The 23,218-nt window shown below is 45.6% G+C and overlaps 3 protein-coding genes across 6 annotated transcripts in view; all 3 read left to right on the plus strand.

The window, feature by feature from the left end:
* LOC130606244 (UDP-glucuronosyltransferase 1A1-like) overlaps positions 1–17,937 on the plus strand; it is a 28,992-nt gene extending 11,055 nt beyond the window's left edge. For 2 of the 4 annotated variants that reach the window (XM_057422439.1, XM_057422413.1), the window contains exons 2-5: positions 15,072–15,203; positions 15,395–15,482; positions 15,896–16,115; positions 17,457–17,937. In XM_057422439.1, coding sequence (XP_057278422.1) covers positions 15,072–15,203; positions 15,395–15,482; positions 15,896–16,115; positions 17,457–17,754 — 738 coding nt within the window. In that variant the 3' untranslated portion in view covers positions 17,755–17,937. Of the gene's footprint in view, positions 1–4,174; positions 5,042–11,710; positions 12,598–15,071; positions 15,204–15,394; positions 15,483–15,895; positions 16,116–17,456 lie in introns of those variants that run through there. The other 2 variants (XM_057422429.1, XM_057422420.1) reach the window with 2 other exon arrangements.
* LOC130606271 (UDP-glucuronosyltransferase 1A1-like) lies at positions 1,066–2,203 on the plus strand. The gene has a single exon (XM_057422463.1). It carries the CDS (start codon positions 1,133–1,135, stop codon positions 2,021–2,023), a length of 891 nt encoding a protein of 296 aa, XP_057278446.1. The 5' UTR covers positions 1,066–1,132; the 3' UTR covers positions 2,024–2,203.
* LOC130606264 (UDP-glucuronosyltransferase 1A1-like) lies at positions 9,023–10,481 on the plus strand. Its single transcript, XM_057422452.1, has one exon. It carries the CDS (start codon positions 9,458–9,460, stop codon positions 10,385–10,387), a length of 930 nt encoding a protein of 309 aa, XP_057278435.1. The 5' UTR covers positions 9,023–9,457; the 3' UTR covers positions 10,388–10,481.
* Positions 17,938–23,218: the final 5,281 nt, after the last annotated feature.

Genomic DNA, 23,218 nt, shown 5'->3' on the forward strand with positions numbered 1-23,218 from the left:
CAGCCTCTCCTCTAAAGACAAAACTCACTCTCACTCTCGTCTTGCTCAGGAACTAAAGACCATAGTCCAGGAACAATAATTATTGCAGAAGTATTGGTTCTTCAGTCCCGGTTTCTTCTTGTCTTCTGACTGTGCCTCTGAATCACACAGTAACATCACAGGGCAGAAGGAAAATCCTGTGGCTCGACAAGTTTATCACAAGTACTTGTTAACTACTCAGACATGGGATCTTACTTTTAGCTTCTCATCTGAAGTAGTATCAGCAACTCTTGCCATTTAAAATCAGTTCTTGGCCTGGAACAAGAGGGCTGTTCCTGGCTAATTCTGTCCAATCTGTCCTGTATTTAATGAGGTACAAGGGGAACAGAGTGGCTTTTCCTTCCTATTGCTCCTGGAAGAAGATAATGAATGATCCAGAGATGAGTCAGGATGATAACAAAGTAATGTCATGGATGACAGCATGGATTCGGTGGCTTTCCTTTGCTGATGCAAGCCTCTGCCACAGTGTTACTTTACTGCTATAAAGTGCTGCCTGGTGTTGTACCTGGCCCCACTGCTGAGCTATATGTAAATCAGAGTGTCTCCTTTAGGATTTACAGAGATAACATGCTGTATAGTGGCATTGTCTTATAATGTGAAACATAAACTCACAAGCATTTCAGAACAGTTGTCTCTGGAGACATCCAAATCCTGCCTGGATGTGTTCCTTGGCAGGGGCTTCAACTAGATGATCTCCAGAGGTGCCTTCCAATCCTAATGATCCTGTGAAAAGAAGGAAAGCAGAAAGCATTTTAATAGCTGCTTTCAGCAAGCCCAGTTACTTCCAAGTGCTAGCACAATTCAAAGAATTGGGATTTCTTCTTTCAAAGTCTGATTTTATTATCAGTCTCACATCAACAAGCACAGGGAACCAATCTGAAAGGACCCATTCCCCCAGACAAAGCCCAGTTCTGCCCAACCCAAGTTCAGTTATCGGGTTCCCTAAATGATTCATCAGTGCCTTGAATGGTGACTGGTTTTGCTGGAAAAGCTGGATCATTAAGGGGGAATGTGGGAATTTGTCAAGGGGCTGTTGGTCTACTTAAAATCTGTTAGGTCAGTGCTGTTGAGCACACTTTGGATTTCTAGGAACATGGCTCACATAAGTGAATACAGCTCCTTAGTGACTGCGGGGGTTTTGGGTTTCCTGTCTCTGTTTTGCTTGGCCAGTGCTGGGAAGCTGTTGGTGGTGCCCATGGATGGGAGTCACTGGCTCAGCATGCGCTTGCTGCTGGCAGTGCTCAGCCAGAAACAGCACCACATTGTCACTGTCGCACCAGAAGTAACCTTGAATGTGAAGGCATCTGAGTATTACACTCTGAAAACATACCCAGTGCCTTCAACTAGGGCAGAACTGGGAGCAAGGATGCGTGCATTTGCAAAGGATCTTTTTGAGAGAAGAGCTTTTCTTCAGAGAATTACTGCTCTTTATGAAAAGGCTCAAGTCATCTCCGAGTTCTACGTCTCCTCCTGTAGCAGTTTACTGAACAACAAGGATCTGATGCAGTATCTGGAAGAGAGCAAATTTGACGCTGTTCTCACGGATCCTGTTGTACCTTGTGGACAAATACTGGCTCTGCATCTCTCTATACCATCCATTTTCTTTCTAAGGGGACTCCCCTGCAGCTTTGATGTGCAGGCTACTCAGTGTCCAGATCCCCCTTCCTATGTCCCAAGAACATTTACAGACAACTCAGACCACATGACATTTATCCAGCGTGTGGAAAACTTACTTCTCAAGGCATCAGAATCCTTTCTTTGCAATTCTGCCTATCTACCATTTGAACTTCTGGCCTCAGCTTTTCTTCACAGACGAGTAACAATGAAGGAGCTCTTAAGCCATGGATCCATTTGGCTTAAAAGAATGGATTTTGTTTTTGAGTATCCCATGCCAGTGATGCCCAACATAGTTTTTATTGGAGGTATTAACTGTGGAAAGAAAAAGCCATTATCTCAGGTCAGTGATTTCCTTGATATTCTTTGAAGGGAGAATGCCGTTTGCAAAGGCTGTGTGTGTGTATGAGTTTGTGGGATTTATATGAGCCATAAGTTACACCGTAAAGACAAAGAAAATAGGTGAAAAACTGGGTTGATTTGAATTCTCTCCCACTCCTGCAGCTACTTATCTGTAGCATAGCAGGATCCAAGTGTTTTTGCTTATACACTTGTTTCCTTTGGGCTACATGGAAGTAGTACATCACTGCACTCTTGCAAGTGATGCACGCACACACCAGTGGATGTGATCCCTGTCTTACTGTCACCTGCTGGTGTTTGCCAGGTTGTTAAACCCTGACAGAGCAGTATTGTGAACTCAAACTCTTTGGTTTAGTGTCACAACTGATGTTTAGAAACAATCCTTTTGGTTAGTGAACCAGCCTTTCATAATTTAGAATCATAGTATCCCAGAGTGGCTTGGGTTGGAAAAGACTTTAAAGCTCATCTAGTTCCAACCCCCTGCCATGGGCAGGGGCACTTTCCACTACAGCAGGATGCTCCAAGCCCCTGTGTCCAACCTGGTCTTGAACACTGCCAGGGATGGGGCAGCCACAGCTTCTCTGGGCACCCTGTGCCAGCGCCTCAGCACCCTCACAGGGAAGAGCTTCTGCCTTATGCTTAACCTGGACTTCCCGTTTCAGCTTAAGCCCATCATTGCTTGTCTATTGCTACAGTCCCTGATGAAGAGTCCCTCTCTGAAACAGTGTCATAATGCACCAGTCAGCAGGGGATGTGCTAGTTGCTCTGTCAAGCTAAGGCTTATCCTTTCACCACATGGATTTTCTGCATAACTGTTGGAGGTTTTCATAGCTGCTGGCCAGCTCTGCATCTGCAATAGCTTATGCTGCCTTCTGAGAAGTTTCCTTACAAAGGGTGTACTTAGAGCTGCAGTAGTGTAAAATGGCCTTAAAATAATTCTGGTGTATACTATCAACCTCCATACTAAGTTATCCTATCGTCAAAATGACTTCTGTGCAGGAATTGTCATAATAAGGGCTGATTTGCGTGTATTATCATTTCACGCATTCCATGCATTAATGTTGTTTGCTTTCCTGGCCCTGGGGTTTACTCTTCTCAGGCTGATCCAGAATGGTTTTTCGGAGTTGCTAATCCAGATTTAAATATAGCTGGCAAAAAACATTCCCTTGTCCTTCTTCCAAGCCCAAAGAGACCTCTCAGGGAAAAGAACTCTGAGAGCCAGTTTTCCATTCTCATTACAGTGTCAAGATATAAAACTGATAAAGAAACCAAACCTTTTCCCATATGAAGTATCCATATCTTTCTGATCTTTCATATATAGTAAATGATTTAGACAGGCAGGAGAGGAGGAATTTTCTTATACTGAAAACTCGTGTGGCAAATTAACTATCTGTTACTTATCCATGATTATACATTTACCACACAACAAATGAGTCTGAAGATTGCCCAGATTAAGCCCAGCACAGATTGCTTAAAAACATAGAGCTGGGAATATTATCTCTGGGCAGCACTCACTCTGTTTCTGCAGAGACATCCTGGTGCTTAGTGCTCAACTGCAAGTCACAGCAATGCTGGTTTTGCTTCTGTTGTGCTCAGTCAGGTATCTTGAGAAGAGTAAGTTTGATGTTGCCTTTACAGACCCTGTAGGCAGATGTTAGTGGAACATCTTTCAGTTCCTTCTGTGGTTTTGGGTTTTGTTTTTTTTTTAATGGGTAATGCCATGTTGTCTAGATTTTGAAACCACTCAAGTGTCCCAATCCCCCTTCTTACACCCTCAGAGTATTTACAGACCATGCAGGCTGCATGGACTTTCTGCAGTGTGCAAAGAAACTAATCCTGGACATCCTAAATTGTTTTCTCTGTGATTTTGTCTTTCAACCATACACAAAACCAGCTTCTGATTTCCCCCACTGTGCTGTTTACTGTGAAAACTGTGCACTGAGAGTTGTCTGGTATATACACCCAACACCACCAGCACGTGGACTGTGCTGGAGCAAAGTGCTTATTATGCAGCCTTGCATTAAGCCAGTGATTATACATTTACCACACAGCAAATACCTTAAGGATCAAAAGTTAGGCTGGAGCACAGATTGCTTAAAAGCTTGGAGCTGATGCTGTTGCTTCAGTGCTGCAAGCGGTTTGCTTTTTGGGCTGCACTCACCACATACCTGGAGAAATGGGTCTGGCTCTTACACAAGTCATGGTGATGCTAGTTCTGCTCCTATCCATGTTCAGTTTGGCTGATGGTGGGAAGCTGCTGGTGGTGCCAGTGGATGGGAGTCATTGGCTTGGCATGCGGGAAGTGTTGGACGGTCTCAGGCAGAAGGGACATGAAATACTCGTCGTTGCACCTGAAATCAGTTTACACATAAAGCCCTCTAAGGGTATTGTTATGAAAACATACCCAGTCCCTTTCACACAGGAAGAGATGGATGGAAGCTTCCAAGGCTTTTTGCAGGATATATTTGAAGAAGGATCATTCCTGGAAAGATTTATTAGGATGTACCAACGGACAAAAGAAACCTCTGCCATGTTGATGGCCAGCTGTAAACAGTTACTGTACAACAAAGAGCTTATCAGCTATCTTGAGGAGAGTGAGTTTGATGCTGTCCTTACAAACCCTATACTACCCTGTGGGCAGATAGTAGCAGAGCGTCTCTCACTTCCTTCAGTGTTTCTCTTGCAGCAAATGCCATGTGGTTTAGAATATGGAGCCACCCAATGTCCCAGTCCCCTTTCTTATGTCCCCAGGATGTTCACAGGACTTACAGACCACATGAACTTCCTCCAACGGGTGAAGAATCTAATCTTTGACTTCCCGAATTATTTTCTCTGTGATTTTGTCTTCCAACCATATGCAAAACTGGCTTCTGAGGTCCTTGAGCGAGATGTCACTGTGAATGATCTCTTGCGCCAGGCTTCCGTGTGGCTCATGAAGCTAGACTTTGTTTTACACTATCCGCAACCATTGATGCCCAACATGATTATGGTTAGTGGAGTAACTTGTGCTCACAAGAAGCTAACTCAGGTGGGTTATACTCTGTTTTTTCTTGTTATCCTTGCAGGCTTTGACAGACTCTGAAACACACAGGTTTTGTTCAAATGGTTTCTTTCTGTGGGTGATAGTAGGGTCTTTGTGAAGAGGTGCCAGTACTGATTTCAGTGAAGGCATCTGAATATCCCAGCATAAAGATGGAGAAAGTGTATATGGAATTAGATCTGGAAAACTCCCCACTGGTCCCGTGCCTCTGCTCTAAGCCAGCTTTGACATTAGACCAAGTTGCTTTGTAGCCTCTTCACTCCAGGCTGTTGATGTGCAAGGCAGACTTTCATTTGAGAAGACCTTTGCTCATTCTGTGTTCCAGCTTGTCACGCTGCTTTCCTCTACAATCCTGTCATTTTTTTTCATTTAAAGAGGATTTTCTGTGATTTGAATTGTCACAGATTCATAAAACATTCATTTGGAAGGTCCTTTGCAGGCCCCACTGCACACCTCCTAGCCAAACCATGTCCAGTTAGTTCAGGTTGTTCCATTCTATGTCTTGTCAGGTTTTGAGTATCTCCTATGACCCTTATAGTGAAAACAATTCATTATATCCTATTTATTATTCTTATCCTATTGTATTCAATTAAAATTTTCCATGCTGCAGCTTGTGCCTGTTGCTTCTTGTCCTGTCACTGTCAATCTCCTGGAAGAGTGCAGCTTTGTCTTCTTCATGTCCTCCTGCTAAGGGAGTTGAAGACAGCAATAAGATCTGTTATCTTTCTCTTCCCAATCTTAACCCCATCTTTCTCAGCCCCTTTTTGTACACCACAGACCCCAGACTCTAACCATCTTTCTGGCTTTTGCTGAACTTGCTTCACTACATTAATGTCTGTCTTTGTATTGGAAAACCCAAAACACGTCTTCACATGTCTCTCAAGTACTGAACAGAAGGCTCATCTCTTTCAGTCTTCTGGCTGTACTCTTAGTTGTATAGCCCAGGATGCTATTGCCTCTGAGGCTGTGAGAGCACAAACTCAATATCACTCACATTAACGCTATCCATAAAGACTCTGGGTCATTTCCTGCAGGGCTGCTGTCTATACAGCTGGAGTGCAGCCTGTCCTGTGCCATGGGGTTATCTCATCCTAGCAGCAGAAGTTTGCTTTAGCCTTTGCTGACCTCATGCAGCTGCTGTTGGCCCATTTCTCCAGCTTCAGAAAGAACTATTCCTCTTAAGTAAGTTTTCCAGATACTGACTATGTAGAACAGTGAAATAGGGCTGATTTTTCAGACAAAGCTGACTCTCCTGCAGTAAAAATAAAGCCTTCTTAAGAGGATTCGAACTGGGCACTCAGTCTAGAAAAGAAGAGATGGAGTAAACCTGATAGCTAAATCTATGAGAAGAGCTATGACAGGATCCCTGACAGAGGTCTATAAAATCCTGCAAAGTCTAATGAAGCTGAAAGGGGACCTAATATGTGGTTTCTTCCAATACTTCACCTATGACTAACACTGAAATGTGGTGGCAGCTAGCTTAAAGCTAACAAAAGCAAGTACTTCTTCACACCATCCACCTCCAAAAAATCTGCCTCTCAGCACCAACAGATTAATTCCATTGTAGACAAACCCTATGGATTTAAAAAGGATTTGGGTGGTTAACAGGAGGTGGTTAATACATTCTGACTGCCAGGATTTAGAGATTTACCAAAGAGGTTATCATGGAGTCCCCTAACTTGGAGTACTTGCTGTACCACTTCCAGCATACAGTCTTGGCACTCAACTCTGCACTTAGCTTTACTTTCTCCTGATAGATATCTCTTTTTCTTGCCTTTGGAACAGGCTGAACTGTGGACTTCAGTCTCTGGACTCACATTCACGTGAAAGAGCTTTTGTGTATTGCTCAAATTGTAGTGATGCAACTCTCACCCTTAAGGGGGTTGTTGGTTTGGTTTTACCTTTCAGTGTGGTTTATATCATTTTATAATAGCGTTACACAAATAATGCGCATCTGGCTGAAATGTTAGAAGAACTTACAGACTATGTGAAAGCCACTAATATCAAAGAGGAGAGCTGACAGCCTGACTGCAACTCTGGGTATATCTCTGGGTGCATACTGCCACCTTGGGGCGTTTGTAGTGATAGAATCCTAGAGTGGTTTGGACTGGAAGGGAATTTAAAGCTCACCCAGTTCCAACCCCCGCCACAGGCAGGGACACCTTCCACTAGAGCAGCTTGCTCCAAGCCTCTGTGTCCAACCTGGCCTTGAACACTGCCAGGGATGGGGCAGCCACAGCTTCTCTGGGCACCCTGTGCCAGCTCCTTGGCACTCTCACAGGGAAGAACTCCTGCTTAAGAGCTCATCTCAATCTCCCCTGTTCTGGTAGGTTAAAGCCACTCCCCTTGTCCTGTCCCGACAAGCCCTTGTCCAAAGCCCCTCTCCAGGCTTCCTGTAGCCCCTTTAGGCACTGGAGCTGCTCTAAGGTCTCCCCTTAAGGAGCCTTCTCTTCTCCAGGCTAAGCAAGTCCAGGTGTCTCAGCCCATCTCCAGCATCATCTTGTTATGTGAGATCTTTTTCTCTCTGAGACATGAAAATGCACACATAGGCACTTCAGCTAACTCTGTGGCACACAAGAATACCTTCTGTCCACCTCCTTTAGTTTTTGGTCTTTTAATGTCGCCTCACTGCCAGCTAGAGGTAAAGGTTTTGCTTAAACAGGCTGCAGAACAGGACTGTACTAATGTCTGAAACTCCTTCCTCTTAATGCAGTTTCCTTAGATGTTACAGTCCTTCCTGCTGGCTTGTGAGAATCACAGTGCCACATGTAGGGCATGCTATCAATGTGAACTTTTTAATAACAGTATTAGCCTTAGAATGTGCTTATCACCCCCAGGTACCTTTGGCAAAAGTAATGATTTCACGAACCAGATATCCCATCACTCCTACCTGCTCCGAGACAGCTCTTCCAGGCTCCTGCACAGCTTGAAGAAATCATTCAGAGCTCTCTCCAATCAGCTGTGCTTGGTAGGAGGGTATAAAGCAGTATCTCTTCTCCAGCCATTGCTCTTGTTCAGTTATCATTCTTGTATCTCATTGTGCCTTTGCAAACTTCCAGCATTCACCTTTTCCCTTTCCATGAAATATGCCTTAATGGCAGATGAGATCTGCTCAGTCAGGTACTTCTTTTCAGCAAAAATTGCTTTTCTAGGTTTAGCTTGAAAGTTTTCATGTGTTTTTCCATGTTCTCCCTTTCTAAGGACATAGATTTATTTAGAGGCACGTACTCTGGTTACCCATTAGATTCCACTGCACTGTTAGCTGCAGCTTCAATCCAGGTTCTCAAGAATAATTATGAGCTTAAATCCCATTCAAATCCATCTGATTTGGATATCTAAACAAGTCTTTGGAGTAGGATAATCTTCCACATCAGATCAGCCTCAGCTGATCACAAGCAAACCTTCAAAACTTTCAGAGGCAAAAACCTTCTTCTCAGTGTTCAGTCCCAATCTCCCAAACTGCTCTTTGTGGTCCTGATTATGCTATTTACTGCTACCTGGAAAAGTTGGGCTCCAGCATCATTGTTACACCTCATCAAGTAGCTATATAGGCTGTGGCTGTTATAAAGAACAAGACTTCCAACATGGTGGGTTGGATTTTTTTGCCTTAAAAATCTTATCATAGCACAAGCAGGAGCAGCTCAGAAACTCTGTTCTCCCTTTCTTCTGGTAAGCGCAGAACACAGGTGTGGGTTTCCCTTGGCTCATACCACAGCCAAGCTTTATACTCCTGAAAAGAAACCGTTACTGAGACCTTTCAACACTGTTAGGCCTGTTGACCTCTCACCTATGAACTCTTGTAGCCCCTCTTGAGCAAGGACCACATATTCTGCTGCATCGTTACTTTCAAAGAGACGTTTGGCCTCAAGCCACTCACCTACAAACTCTTATGGCCTCTCTTGAGCAGGAACTGCATATTCCGCTGCATCACTGTCTTTGGTTAATATGTGACTTTGGTGACACCACTGCTGCTCGTGCCAGCTCCTGCTTACTATGGAGAGCATCTTGTGTGAACTCCAGGCACCTTTCTGAGGTACAAGAGAAAGTTTAGGTCTTTCATGTCAATATTGCAACATGCTCGGTGGCCATAAAAGTAGATTCCTGACTTGAATCTGGCACAGGGCTGTCAAGTACAGTGACTCAAAATAACCCTGACGCAGCAATATCCCTTCACAAACAACTAATCAAAGGTCCTGCTAATTGTTCTGAATCATGTAAGATAATTTCAATGCAAGGAAAATGCATTTTCCTTTACATCCCTTGATAGCACTCTTATCGCTGCTTTTTATCACTGTCTGAAACACGATCTTTGAACGTCAACAAGCTGTCATAGTAAACATTTTGTAGAGGGAAAGACTAAAGACCATCAAGCATAAATAAGGTACAACTCTTTCTCGCTTTTGTATGCTGCTTGGAAGTAAGAAGGAACAGTTCATTCTTTTTCCTGCTGATAGTCCCAGGACGGTGATGTGGAGGTACCAGATCTACAAGGGGCTTGTTCTTTTTCTTTCTCTCTGGAGTTTGGCAGAAGGTGGGAAGCTCTTGGTTATGCCTCAGGATGGAAGTCACTGGCTGAGCATGCGTGTGGTTCTGGAAAAACTCTGGGAGAGGGGGCATGAAGTTGTTGCGGTGGTTCCTGATGCTGCTTTGCTCCTTAAAAGCTCACAATCTTTTACCATCAAAACATACTCCGTGCCTTACACGCAGGAGTTTGTGGATGAATTCTACAATTCCCTTGGTGAAATGAGTTTTACCAACCCTTCCCTTCTAGACAAAATCACATTATTCAGCAATTTATCAGAACTGACTAACATGTACACTTCTTCTTGTCGGCATCTCTTATATGATGAAGAACTCATGAAGTACCTCCAGGACAGCAAATTTGATGCCATTATGATGGATCCTGTGTTGCCCTGTGGGCCAATTGTTGCTGAATATCTCTCTCTGCCTTCAGTGTACTTCATGCGTGGTCTTCCATGCAATTTAGACTACAAAGCCACCCAGTGTCCAAGTCCTTCTTCTTATGTGCCAAAGATTTTCACGTACAGCTCAGATAACATGACATTTGCAGAGCGTGTGAAGAACTTCCTGGTTGGGGCTTCAGAGCACGTGTTCTGCAACCTGTTTTACTTGAACTACAAGAACTTAGCTTCTGAGTTTCTTCACAGAGAAGTAACAATGCTACAACTATTTAGCCAAGCATCCGTTTATCTGATGAGATACGACTTTGTTTTTGAGTATCCACGTCCAATAATGCCAAACATGGTCTATGTTGGAGGCATCAACTGTAAGCAGAAGCAGCCACTATCAGAGGTTTGTCGTGGTTCACAGTGATACATGACATTTAGCATATATTGATTCTAAATATAGCATTTATTAGCAATTATTTAAGATATGCTTCCTATAGTAGTATTTGTGCTTGAGCCAATATGTGATCGACTAGCAGGATGGCATGATTTGGGAGCAGGAATCTCAGGCTCTTGTAGACGATCACCAGACTTGCACTACAAGCAGCTGTAGGGTTTCTCTTCAGGAGAGCTTAGGTGAAGTTGACTAAGCTATGTAGCTGCCTAGGTATGGCTTAGCTTATTGTAAGCATATCACTATAATCATAGCTTCTCTGGGCAACCTGTGCCAGGGCCTTACCATCCTAACAGGGAAGAACTTCTTCTTAACATCTCTTCTCAATCTACCCTCATGGAATGTATGCTATAGCTAGATAAATAGCAAAATAATTCTAGATCAGATAATTTAATATCCCTAACAGTTGAATACTGATTAATTGCAGGAGATTTGATTGGCCAAAACATGGAAATGTGGATTTAACTCTGTGGATATACCCAGGCACTTGTACTGTGCTGTAGAGCCTGATAATGTGCTTGAATACCTTAAAACCAGGGATATGCAAAGACATTAGAGGGAGCTCTTTTGCCTCTGAATTTGTATAAGAAGCAATACAAGGGAACATATAAGAGAATGCTTGGAAAAAGAAGCCCTTGGGATTCTAAGTACCCACCGTCCCTCCCTGTTTTAAGTCTCCCAAGTGGCTCTGCAAGTAGTGCAGATATCAATGGTTTGTTCTGTTTTCCAGACCACAGTGGTGTTGCAACAGCAGAAGTTATTGCTAAGCTTGCACCATCAGATGTACTTCTGTAGAGTGTGGGCTTTCACTTTGATAACTGCTATAATATAAAAAGAAATCTGAAGATAAACCTTATCAACTCACTCTATATCAAATCTCTGACAGTCATTGATTCTTGGTTAGCCTTGGGGAGCACAAAGTATTCCAAAGGTCAGGCTTTTATTCTGAGTTTTGTGTCCAGTCAGCTGAGCAGACTCAAGGCAGGGAGCTGATCATTAACTGGGTGTTAGTAAAACACTGACTGCTGGCTCAGGTGTTACCTCCCATTCATGACTTTTGTGCAGCCTTTCAGTGCCACATGCCCCCTCTCGCATTTGAACCCTCTCCTGTTAATTCAAGCATTCCGTGCCCACTTAAAGCCTTCACGAAGATGATAAACCCAATCTTTACTCCCAGTTAAAAATTATCCTAATTTCTGCCTAAATACAGCCAGCCCATTAAAAATTAACCCCCTCAGTTAAGATTAAAGTTCAAAGTACCCCCTGATACAATCCTTGTCCCCTGCAATAGTTTGGCAGCTCTTTAAAACTTTGCTGACAGCACAAGGGAAATGGCTTCTTCAAATGTAGGATTTCATTCTCTTGCCTCCTGGCTTGTGCTTTTCCTGCTCCTGTGGACCTTTGCTGAAGGTGGAAAGCTCTTGGTTATACCCATCGATGGCAGCCACTGGCTCAGCATGCGCCCGGTTGTGGAGCAGCTCCAACACAGGGGACATGAGATCGTGGTGCTTGCGCCAGAGATAAACTTGCGGATAGGTTTGTCGGGGTATTATACCATGACAACATACCCTGTGTCTTACACCAAGGAGTTTGTGGAGGCAGAGTTTAAAAAGCTGGGCTATAGGAGCTTCATACCTCAACCCTTCTCAGCAAAATTCTCCAATTTGGCAAATATCTCATCTCTTTTCTTGGATTCCTGCAAACGTCTCCTGAGTAACAAAGAGCTGATTGAATCCCTTGGAGAAAGCAAATTTGATGCTGTGTTTATGGATCCTTTTTTTCCATGTGGACAAATAGTGGCTGAACATCTCTCCCTCCCTTCTGTGTACCTTGTGCGGGGTCTGCCATGCAGCCTAGACTTCCACGCTACCCTCTGTCCACATCCTCCTTCCTACATTCCGAGGTTCTTCACTCGCTACACGGACCACATGAGGTTTCTCCAGCGTGTGGGCAACCTCCTTGCTAGCCTGAGCAGTTCCCTGCTTTGCAGTTTCCTTTATGCACCATACAATAGTGTGATCAAAGAATTCCTCCACCAAGAGGCAACACTGCTTGAGCTCTTAAGCCATGCATCTATTTGGCTCATGAAATATGACTTTGTGTTTGAGTATCCCAGACCCTTAATGCCTAATATGGTCTTGATCGGGGGCATAAGCTGCACTCAGAAAAAAGCATTATCCCAGGTTAGTTCGCTTTTTTACCCCTTTAGTTTAGCTCTGACTGCACTGCTCGTTCTCACCAGGAGATGGAGCTCTCGGCAGAAAGAATGGGGCGGGAGGTGCTAGGAAAGCAAAACGCCATCCGTTGTGCACTAGCGTCCTCTATACCTGAAAGAAGGTTGGGGGGGGGGGGGGAGGGCGGTCTCTTCTGCCAAGGAACAAGTGACAGAACAAGAGGAAACCGCCTTAAGGTGTGCCAAGGGAAGTTAGATGGAGATTAGGAACAATTCCTTCCCCAAAGGAAGCTGCCTATTTCCAGTGGCTTTCATTTGTGTACCAGTTCACAAGACTTCGTGCTAGGTGGGGCAACGCAGCAAGCCACATCCTGGTGGATTTCTGCAGGAAATTCAGGCAGCAAGTGGAATCCCCAGCACCCAGCTAGAGATCTGCTTCTTCTGTGTCAAATACTCTGTCCCAGAGCTGGACTGCAATTGTATTTTGCTTGAACTATGCCAAAATTCCTAAATATATGGCATATTTGCCACTTTCCACTAAGAAATTCTCCTCATTCTTAATGCTTTCTCTTATTTTCTCAGGTATTTTAGAGATGTGGTGTGTGGCACCCACCAAGAGGAGCAGATCCTAGTTAAAAAGACTACTAAAATAAGGTTATTTTAGGTGATTTTCTATTCCCAAAGCAGGGCTGCAAAACATTCCCTAAAATTAGTGGCACTTCAGAGCAGGAAGTCCGACCTTGGCACACAAAAGCACTCAAAGAACGGAGGAACACTGATGCGACTGGTCCCACAGAATATAAATAGGCCTTGGAATAGCTCTTTGTGTTCCACTGCATCCAGAACTGCAGGAAACAAGTCACCCACTGCCCAAAGAATTGGTATGAAAAGCACATTTGTAGTGTGGGGAGGATTCTGCAGTTCCCAGATGTCTGGGAGTTTATACAGAGCCAAGGCCAGAGTTCCTAATCATTAAGTTCCCATCTACGATGCCTTAGTGCAGATGGAGAGCATCTCTTCAGAGAAATCTAGTAAGAAAGAGAGAACTAAGCCCTGAAATGAGAGTTACAATTCATCTTCTTTGCCCTTAGGAGAGCATCAGGTCTGCTCTTGAGGGTGCAACTATCACCAAACTTTTGATGGCTCCTTCTGTCTGGAACACAGTCTCAAGTGAAGGGCCAGGGCACTCATAAACTAAGGGAGTCAACCTCAGTTATCCCCTTAGATCCCAAAGGTGAAATTCCAACAGATTTACAGGAACATCAGTTCATTTTGGTCCATTCATTTAACTCTGAGGCCTGCAACAATTCCCTCTGGTTTTGTCTTTCCTTCCTGGCTTTACCAGATAGTTCTCAATGGCACAGGATTTTTGCTCCAGCCTTTGGCTGGTTTTATGCTTCATTAGAATCCCTCTGTTCTTGGATTCAAGTGACAGATCTAGTCCTATTAGTTAAACCAACTGACCAAAACAGATTAAAACCTGGCAGTGGTTCAATATTGCCATTACTCAAAGCAGACCCAGTAAATCCAAATAGTAGAAGTTACAATTATCTGCTATTAGAACACCTTTAAAACCAGTCTTCATTCTTGCAGCTGCATGGTGTGAAAAGAAGAATATCAGCTCTAAATCCAGAGCATGTGATTGCAATGAATAGGAAAATAAAGCACGATGTAGTCACCTGGGGGGTGGTTGCCAGGAAAAGTCTGATGATGACTTCATCTCCTTAATTGCTCCAGCATCTTTTTTTGAAGCACAGACACTGATGTCTTGGAGCAAGCAGACTTTGCGACAGGACTGGTTTAAAGTCACTCTTTTCTCACTTCCCTCCCGAATCTTGGTTCAGGCTTCAATTCTGCCAACACTCAGGCACCTCCTTAACTTTGTTCAGCCACATATGCCCACTTTTTTTGTCCCTGGGACTCATTTTCATATAGAATCACAGAATCCCAGCCTGGTTTGGGTTGGAAGGGACCTTAAAGCTCATCCAGCTCCAACCCCTGCCACAGACAGGGACACCTTCCACCAGAGCAGGTTGCTCCAAGCCCCTGTGTCCCACTTGGCCTTGATTACTGCCAGGGATGGGGCAGCCACAGCTTCTCTGGGCACCCTGTGCCAGCGCCTCAGCACCCTCACAGAGAAGAACTTCTGCCTTATCTCCAACCTGAACTTCCCCTGTTTCAGTCTGAACCCATCACCCCTTATCCCTTCGCTACAGTCCCTGATGAAGAGTCCCTCTCTGCACCTTTGTAGCCCCCTTCAGATACTGGACGCTGCTCTGAGGTCTCCACTCAGCTTAAACAGGTTATGGATATACATAGATATACAAAGATAGAGAATACAGATAACTAATTTTCCTGATCAGCATTTTGTTGTGTTGACCGCTTATTTTCTTGCCTTTCCTGACAGTTTTGTGGGAACGTGACAGAACCTACGACATATGACATGAAAAGGACTTTGACTAAGGATGTGATTTGTGTTGGCAGGAATTTGAAGCTATTGTGAATGCCTCTGGAGAACATGGCATTATTGTCTTCTCCCTGGGCTCCATGGTCTCCGAGATCCCTATGAAGAAAGCCAAAGAAATTGCTGATGCCTTGGGAACAGTCCCTCAGACGGTATGGTTTCCCTCTTCCCCTTGCAGCACAGCAATCCAACATGGTTTTCAAACACAGTACATGATTACCTTCAGCTTTCAGTGGGCTTGCTCCTCTCTTCTTTCTCCTGCTCCCTGATGCCAGAAAACCTACTGAGGAGCAGCAAGAGGCCACTTGCTGAGAACTGATATGTTGGTTACTTCTCTTGCAAGGTTTTGTGGCGATACACAGGAAAGGTGCCCCCCGACATGCCCAAGAACATAAAGCTCGTCAAATGGCTGCCCCAGAACGACCTTCTAGGTAGGTATGAGATACCTTGAGTGATACCAGCATGTTGCTTTCAATCCCATACTGCTGCTGTAAGGCAACATTGGCATCATTTATGCTGACTCCCTGCATCACTGTGGGTCACAGGGCTTCCTTAACAGACTTTGCTGTTTGAAAGAGAGCTTATCTCTTAGAAAGGTATCTGATTGCACCTTCAAAACCACTGACTTACGAAACAACTCTGTTTGGAAAGTTGTCCCAACACTTGACTCCCTTATTGTCAAAAATGGAGGTCTTTATCTCTGCCTAGCCTCCAGTCATAAGGACAACATGAAGTTCTTGACTGACACCTACCAGTGCTATTTTCTGTGGCAGTTTTTCTCTAGGGATGTGTTACTGTGACTGCCTAAATCAAAGAGCTAAGCAAGTCTTTCTTTCCTCCACAGCTCACCCTAAGACTCGTGCCTTTATTACCCACGGAGGCTCCCATGGCATTTACGAGGGCATATGCAACGCAGTGCCGATGCTGCTGATGCCTTTATTTGGAGACCAGATGGACAACGCCAAGCGAATAGAGTCACGGGGGGCAGGACTGACACTGAATATACTTGAAATGACTACACAGGACATAACCACTGCCCTGCATGCAGTTATTAATGATAAAAAGTCAGTAATAGAAACACAGCCGTTCTACTCTTATCTAACACCACCATGCTAGCTTCCTGCTTAACAGAATGTTAAGCTGCTCTTATATGCCTTCTTATATCAAAGTTACATCACTAAGAGGCTGATGCTGGCCCCGGGTTAACCTCATCCTGTCCCTGTAACAGCACTCTCCTTCTCGCTGCTCAGGAATACAAGCATTAGGTGACAAGAACCAGCTGATATGAGAGGATTCACGTATCAGAGAAGACGGGGTATATATGCAATGGAAGAAATCAAGTTGACAAAAGATGAGCACAAAGCCAAATTGACCAGGCAGTGATGTAGAGGGCTTTGATACAACATGGCAGAAAAGGCAATTGGTGAAGGGAGATGTGGCACTGGTTTTGTTCCCCAGATTGGTGGTGTCATGGGTTAGTGGGGAGCCTGAAAAGGCTGAAAGGCTCAGCTGCCTGGCTAATGCTCTATGGATGAAGATATCCCAAAGAGAGGCAACTGGAGGTGCCTCAGTGTAGTTCAGAGGCTGTGCTGCATCAGGAAGCGCTGTCTTCCAGCTTCAGGGTTTATTAAACAGACCTCATTTACAGAAAGGCTTTCTCAGTCATATCCCCTCCCAGTGCTTGTATGAGCACAGTGAGCTGCTGCCTGGCTTGGCAAAGCTGGACAATTCCAGCACAGAGCTGGAGGAACATGCAAGAGTATGCTGAGGCAGTACAGGGAACTACTCTAGACACCACTGTATTGCAGTTAGCATGCCCAAGATTTTTTAAGGCATCACGGTGAAGGGGTGCTTCAAGACCCTCCTGCCATAGGCAGAGGTTTGGAAATAGATCTTAAAGTCCTTTCCAACCCTAACCATTCTATGATTCTATGACATATCCTCCTCTTCCCTGCTTCTCTGAGGGCTTCTTGGTATTTGGCATCCTCTTCCCCATCATGTTTCTGAGAAATGGCACCTTATTGTCATTGCTTCCTAAGCAGTATTCTTAGAGCAATGGTAACAACAGTAATAATAATGCATCTTGAGCTTGAAAAACTGGATGGTTTTTCTACACTCAGTCACATTTCAACCAGATACCTTCACCCCAGAGATTCTGATGACAGCTCAAACTAAGCTTTTTCTTTTTCTTCTTTCCTAAAACCTTCCCCTCTGTTTTTGCCATTGAAAACAGCACTTCTCTGGGCCCATAACTTTGCTATTACCCTTCTCGTGGGGTGGTGGAGAAACACCACCACAGAAATTCCCAGTGAGCTATAAGCCAAATAACACCGCATCCTTTTCCTCTGGGGCCACAGTCTCAGAAGAACAAGTCACTGAAAGCATTGAACATCTTCTCTTGACAGGTACAAAGAGAACATCAAGCGTCTCTCAGACCTTCACCTCGACAGGCCCATCCACCCCATGGACCTGGCTGTGCACTGGGTGGAGTTTGTAATGAGACACAAAGGAGCCCCACACCTCCGACCTGCTGCTCACGACCTGAACTGGATCCAGTATCACTCTCTGGACGTCATCGCCTTCCTCATTGTCGTGGTCCTCCTCTCCCTCTTCATTTCTCTGAAGTGCTGCCTGTTCTGCTGCCGCAGGTGCTGCTGTAAGAAGGGAAGAACAAGAAAGCCAACCAAATCCAAGTCCCACTAGCAGGTGAAAGCAATGGTAGGAGATAAACCTCTGCTCCAGACCACATGATCAGAGACCATCCCAAATTTCACTGATTGCTGACTTTCAGTCAAGAAATAGTAGTTCCTTTAAACTAGCACCATGGGAGGGGTTGTTTCACTGATATAATTGTTGCCTTTAATTAAGAATTGGTTATTAAAATTACTTTGTATAGGAGCGCTTCAGTCACTTGGGAAGATACTAGTGTTAAGTCCAAGGCTCCTGGCTTCCACATCTTGGTGTACAGAGGATTCACGTTGACTTCCTTTTTTTTACCTCTATTGCAATGGAGACACACACACATATATATGTATATATATACACATATATATATAGGGATTTCATGAGATTTTGCTTCAAGGGCTTTAGGAGATCAATTTGCTCTACTTTAAGGCTATCAGGTTTATCAAGCACTTTGAAACCTTTGTATAGCTGTTGTTAAAGAAGAGGCAAGTGTTAATACACTGACAGTACGTGTCACATAAGCTAGCTAGATGCACATCTTACATGGGTTTTGTGTGTGCTTACAGTCCCCTAAACAAAATTAACATTTTGGCAGGGAAGTCATTGTAAAGACACTGGTGTTTCACCCAAGTTCCCAATGAGGCAGAGTGCTGTATCTGAAGTTTACCTGTTAGAGCTTTGTAAGCATCCTTGTTCATAAAACCCAACTGATTTACTTGTTGTAAATTTTGTTCAGGTGGAGACCCAAAGCCCAGCCTTATAAATAAATCCCCAGTACTAACAATAATGGCTCTTGTGTTTTCTAACTTGAGAGATGCAGGGCTGGGGAAGGGAAAGCTTGTTCAATCATGGGGAGCGAGCTGGAGAAGCCTCGCAGTGTGGAAGCTACCTCAATGTACAAAAGCCAGTTCTCGGCATCACTACTTGGTGATTCAGTCCTCACTGAGAGGTTACCTCTTGAAGCTGATACAGTTCACATTGCTAAAAAGTCAGAAAAGACCTTAAAGTTAATACTGAGGGCTCAAAACAGACTGGAACAGCCTAGCATATCATGGCACAGGCATCCTGCTATGTACCTGCTGCTGTTCTTTTCTATTGCTGTTTGAAAAAGCAGGTACTTCAGTGGGAGCTGTGAAGCTCAAGAAGACAGTCTGTCTTCTCCTCAGCCTGTCCCCATTGCAGCGCCTGATTCCTGGGGGCACCCATGCCAATGCAACCTGTCCAGGAGCTTTCATCTTCTGCCTTTGCCTCCCCTCCTCCTGCCCCGGTAAACAAAAGGAAACCCTTCTTTGGGTCACACAGAGAGCCTCCACTGTGCCTGAGAGCTGCTGACCTGCTTTTAAGATGCAGCTTTTGCAGCTCCACACAGTTCCTGCAGTGACATGTCTGGATGTCCCCATGGTCCATCCAGTGACTTTCTCTGCACGGACAAGAGAAAACCCCCTTGATTTCAGATCAGATGAACAGAGTTAGAAAGAATTAATCTTAATTGGCTTTGTTATGGTTGAATTAAAAAACCTCTTGTGTAGGAGCTAAAAGAAAGGGAGGAAGACTAAAAATATCCATCCCATGTCTTCTAGAAAGAACTTGAACTCAACTAAAGCAAAACAGCAGCAGAAACCAGGTGTTCTCCTTTTCCCTTCGGTCTCCTTAGCCTCGCCTCTTTTGTCCTGCTCCTTCTTCTCCCTTGTTAAAATGAGATGGAGAGAAAGGGATCTTGGGAATGTGCAAGGCCAGGACTGGCCAACAGTCCCGTTTGTGTCGTTTCAGCTGTGCCCAGCAGAGGGCAGTCCAGTATCATTAATGCTATCACTGACGGGAAGGAGCAAGAACATCCTTCCCTACCAAGGCAGAGGCAGTGGGCTGGGGAAAGTTCTAGTGATTTGGCTGCCCCGTGAAATCCATCCCGCTGCTCAGGGATGGATTTCAGAGTGAGTGAGGAGCCAGAGAGTGTGGGGCAATCATCTCTGGAGCAGAGCTGAGACCAGGTGACTTTCCAAAAGGGGAAACTGAGGCAGGGATGACCCCTGCTCCTCTCCCCGTGCTGCACAGGCTCCACCTCACTCCAGTGTCCAGGCACCGCAACCTGAGCTTTGCCAGCAAACCCTTAAATTTCTGCTTTGAAACACCTGCCAACAGACAGGAGCCAAAATCCCTTCTCTGCCCTTGCAGAAAGGAGGCACAAACTGATGGTCAAAGAACAAGAAACAGCAGTGACCTCCCAGTGAGCACCCCATCCACCTCCACTGTGCAGGGTGCCTGGTGCAGCCACCAGCACACGGATCCCAGTGCTGCCTTGCCCTGCTTGCTCCCATTTTCATGCTCACACTGCAATGACTTCACTTGATTTAAGAAGTAAATACCTGCTGCAGCAACAGCAGCCAGGACTCCAGTTGTCATGGGGGGGCTGCATGGGAGTTCCCAAACCCCCTTTCAGCCTTGCTTCCCACTGTTGGAAAGCACTGAAAGCTCAAGGCGAGTAAACATGGAGTAGAGGCAAGGGGATGCGACCTGCCAAGGGCAGCACCAGCCCCATTTAACAGCAAAACAAGAAGAAACAATGCCCCCATCATCACCACCAAGAAAACATCCCAAACTCAAAACCCCCCACCCCAAACCCATGTGCATCCACCAAATTGCTTCAGGATTGCAGGCACCATGCCTGTGATGGTCCAGAGCTCTGCCCTCCTCCCTGAAAGGGTGGGAACAGTGCAGGGGGGATGCTGTGTCCTGGGTTCAGCAGTAGCAGTCATTTTTCTCCTTTTTGGTAGCTGGTGCAGTGCTGTGTTTTGACTTATGGCCTAGGAACAGAGCTGCTAACAATGATGTTTTGGTTTGGCCAAGGACTTTGTGAGCCTCATGCTCTGCCAGGGAGGAGGGGAAGCTGGGAGGAAGCAGAGACAGGACACCTGACCCAAACTGACCAAGAGGTATTCCATACCACAGCACGTCATGCCCAGGATGTAACTGGGAGTTAGCCGGAAGGACACGGGCTTTTGGGTTGGACTCATTTCCCGGTGGGTGGTATCGCATTCTCTTCCCTTGTTATTTTCTCTTATCATTGCTGTCGTTGGTGGTAGCGGTGGTGATTTGTGTTGTACATTGGTTGCTGGACAGTTCTTGCCTCAACCCGTGGGAGTTGCACTCTTTCGATCCTCCTCCCCATCCCTCCAGGAGCAGGGAAGGGGAGAGCCCGGGGGGGGGGGGGGGGGGGGGCTGGGGGGGGGCCTCGATTGCTTCCAGCCCGGCACCACTCACTGGGAGTGAGTGAACAAGCTGTCTGGCTAGGGTTTAAACCACGACATGCTGCCATCACTTCTGCATCCTCCTCTGGAGCTATACCCCTGCAGATCCCCATGCAGCATCCCAGTGGTGCTTGGCACCAGAGATGTCCCATCCCATGACACACTGCACTTGGTCAAGCTCCAGTTCCCAGGCAAGAGCAAGCCAGGTCCTTTTAGCAGCCACAATTAATTCATCTGCGGAGGTGGGTTAGAAGTTATTTGTAGGTGAGGTGATGAAACTTGGGGAAAACCCATGGCCAAAGTGAACCAAACCATGTAGGACAGGCTACCCGAGAAAAATGTGCCAGCACCTCACCAACCTCACATAGAAGAACTTCTTCCTTATATCAAACCTGAACTTCCCCTGTTTAAGTAAAAATCCATCACCATCAAATCTCCATCACCTATTGTTTCCTCACTGCCTGAGGATGCTGGTACTCCTGGGAGAGGCAAGGATGTCTCTGAGCTCATCTGTCCCAGAGCAAACTCCCTGCCTATGGTGGATGTCAGGGCTCTCCCTATAAGCTGCTGTTGCACGTTGCTTGACAGGTACTAGCAAGTGCTCCCAGCATCAATTCTCTTCCCATTAAGGAAGGGCAAAAGGTTTCATACACCAGATCTGATTGCTTAGGATGATAAAAGCAAGTCATCAGAACAGGCTGCTCAGTCATCAGCAAATCCTTAATCCCTGCCAGCCACACACTGGCCAGCTTATCCTATGGCATGACCTGGCTTCAATAGCCTGCCTGAGCAAATGGAGCAGATTTCCTCCCTGATATGCTCCCAGCCTGATGCTGGGGGTGACATTTCCCTCTTGGCTAGGGCAGAGCCAAGCAAGCTACATCTGTTACCAAGCATCCTCCCAGCGAGGGACCAGGCTTTGCAAACCATCTGCTGGAAGCTTTAATTACCATTCAGTGGGGGGTAATCACAGCAGGGCAGGAACTGGGGTTTGGCACCTTCCTGAGGCTGCTCAAGTAGATGGTGGGCGTGTCCCATCGAGTTTTGGCCACAAATGGGTGGTCTGAACTGCTTAGGGTGGATGCAAAATGATTTCATGTAGAGAAAGGGTCCAGTGATTGTAAGGGGTGGGGAAAGAAGGGGAAACCACAACTCAGCATCGAGCGAGTCTGGTAAGCAGTATCAAAACCAACACATTCATCTCCCCAGCCTGAGGCTCCTTCCTTTCCACGTAGGACATCAGGGTCCTTCCACCCCAAATCAAGCCATCAGCCACCCCTTGACTGCTCAGTGAGTGAAGCTTGCCTGGGTTTTGGCCAGAGTTCTCTTCACAAAGCCTTTGGAAAAAACATGCCTTTATAGCCTGCCTTCCCCCCCACATTATAATGAAGAAGACTAAATGTGTCACCTGTAGCTTGGAAGTCCCTGGATTTCACCAGTGGATTAAGAGGCGAGCCCCAGGGGATGCTTTGGGTAAAGCCTGTTATGAGAACAAAAGACTTCCAACAGGAGGCTTGAGAGGGTCACCCTGGGAAAGCATGATAGGATAAACACCACCTCCATCCATTTACAGTCATTCAAGCCCATGTTTTCCAAGCGATCAGGCCTGAAGAAGGTGGCTTTTGGTTATTAAGGTGCAAAAAGGTCCAGCAGACAAGGAAACTTTGGTTAGACTTTGGTGACAAAGAAACCTGCCCTAAGAGGCAAACCTATGAGCAGCCCTTGAGCCACCTCCTCTCCTCTAAGCACTCGTGATCAGCTCCTCCTGTTGCAAGACAGGGGTGTCCTGACAGCAGCTAATCCAAGACAAGCATTTAATTAAGAGCTGGAAAGGAAGCAAAGCAATTGCTTTTCAGTGGGGATTTCTAGGGATGGAAATAGATGCCCACAGAGCTCCAGGGCTTTTAATCAGACGCTGGTTTTCATTGCAAACTGAGCTTGATGTGCAGACACCGAGCGCTGGTGAGGTCAAAGCAAACCTCATGGATAAACCAGCTCTTCTGTACAGACACTGATAACCCAGAGGTGACTTTCCTTCCCTCTCCCCTTCTAACACATCATCTTCAGTCATTAATGCTGAGCTGCTGTGAGATGATTGTTCCGTTGTGCTGGCTGAAGCAGAGGAGGAAGTGGTGTGAATGCACTTGCAAGGGGACTGGTGCTGACTGAGTTGGCTCCTTTCATTGGCCCAAGGGGAAAAAGCAGCCAAATCCTTCCTTGGAAGTTGAAGTGCTAAG

This window comes from Pezoporus wallicus, unplaced genomic scaffold (genome assembly GCF_028554395.1).
Source record: "Pezoporus wallicus isolate ANWC-B61680 ecotype Strahan unplaced genomic scaffold, APGP_CSIRO_Pwel_v1 contig_3488, whole genome shotgun sequence".
Taxonomy (NCBI): Eukaryota; Metazoa; Chordata; class Aves; order Psittaciformes; family Psittacidae; genus Pezoporus; species Pezoporus wallicus.

Bases quoted from the DNA above. Each gene is read 5' to 3' on its own strand.
- LOC130606271 (XM_057422463.1), top strand. From the start codon at position 1,133: ATGGCTCACATAAGTGAATACAGCTCCTTAGTGACTGCGGGGGTTTTG.
- LOC130606264 (XM_057422452.1), top strand. From the start codon at position 9,458: ATGCTGCTTGGAAGTAAGAAGGAACAGTTCATTCTTTTTCCTGCTGAT.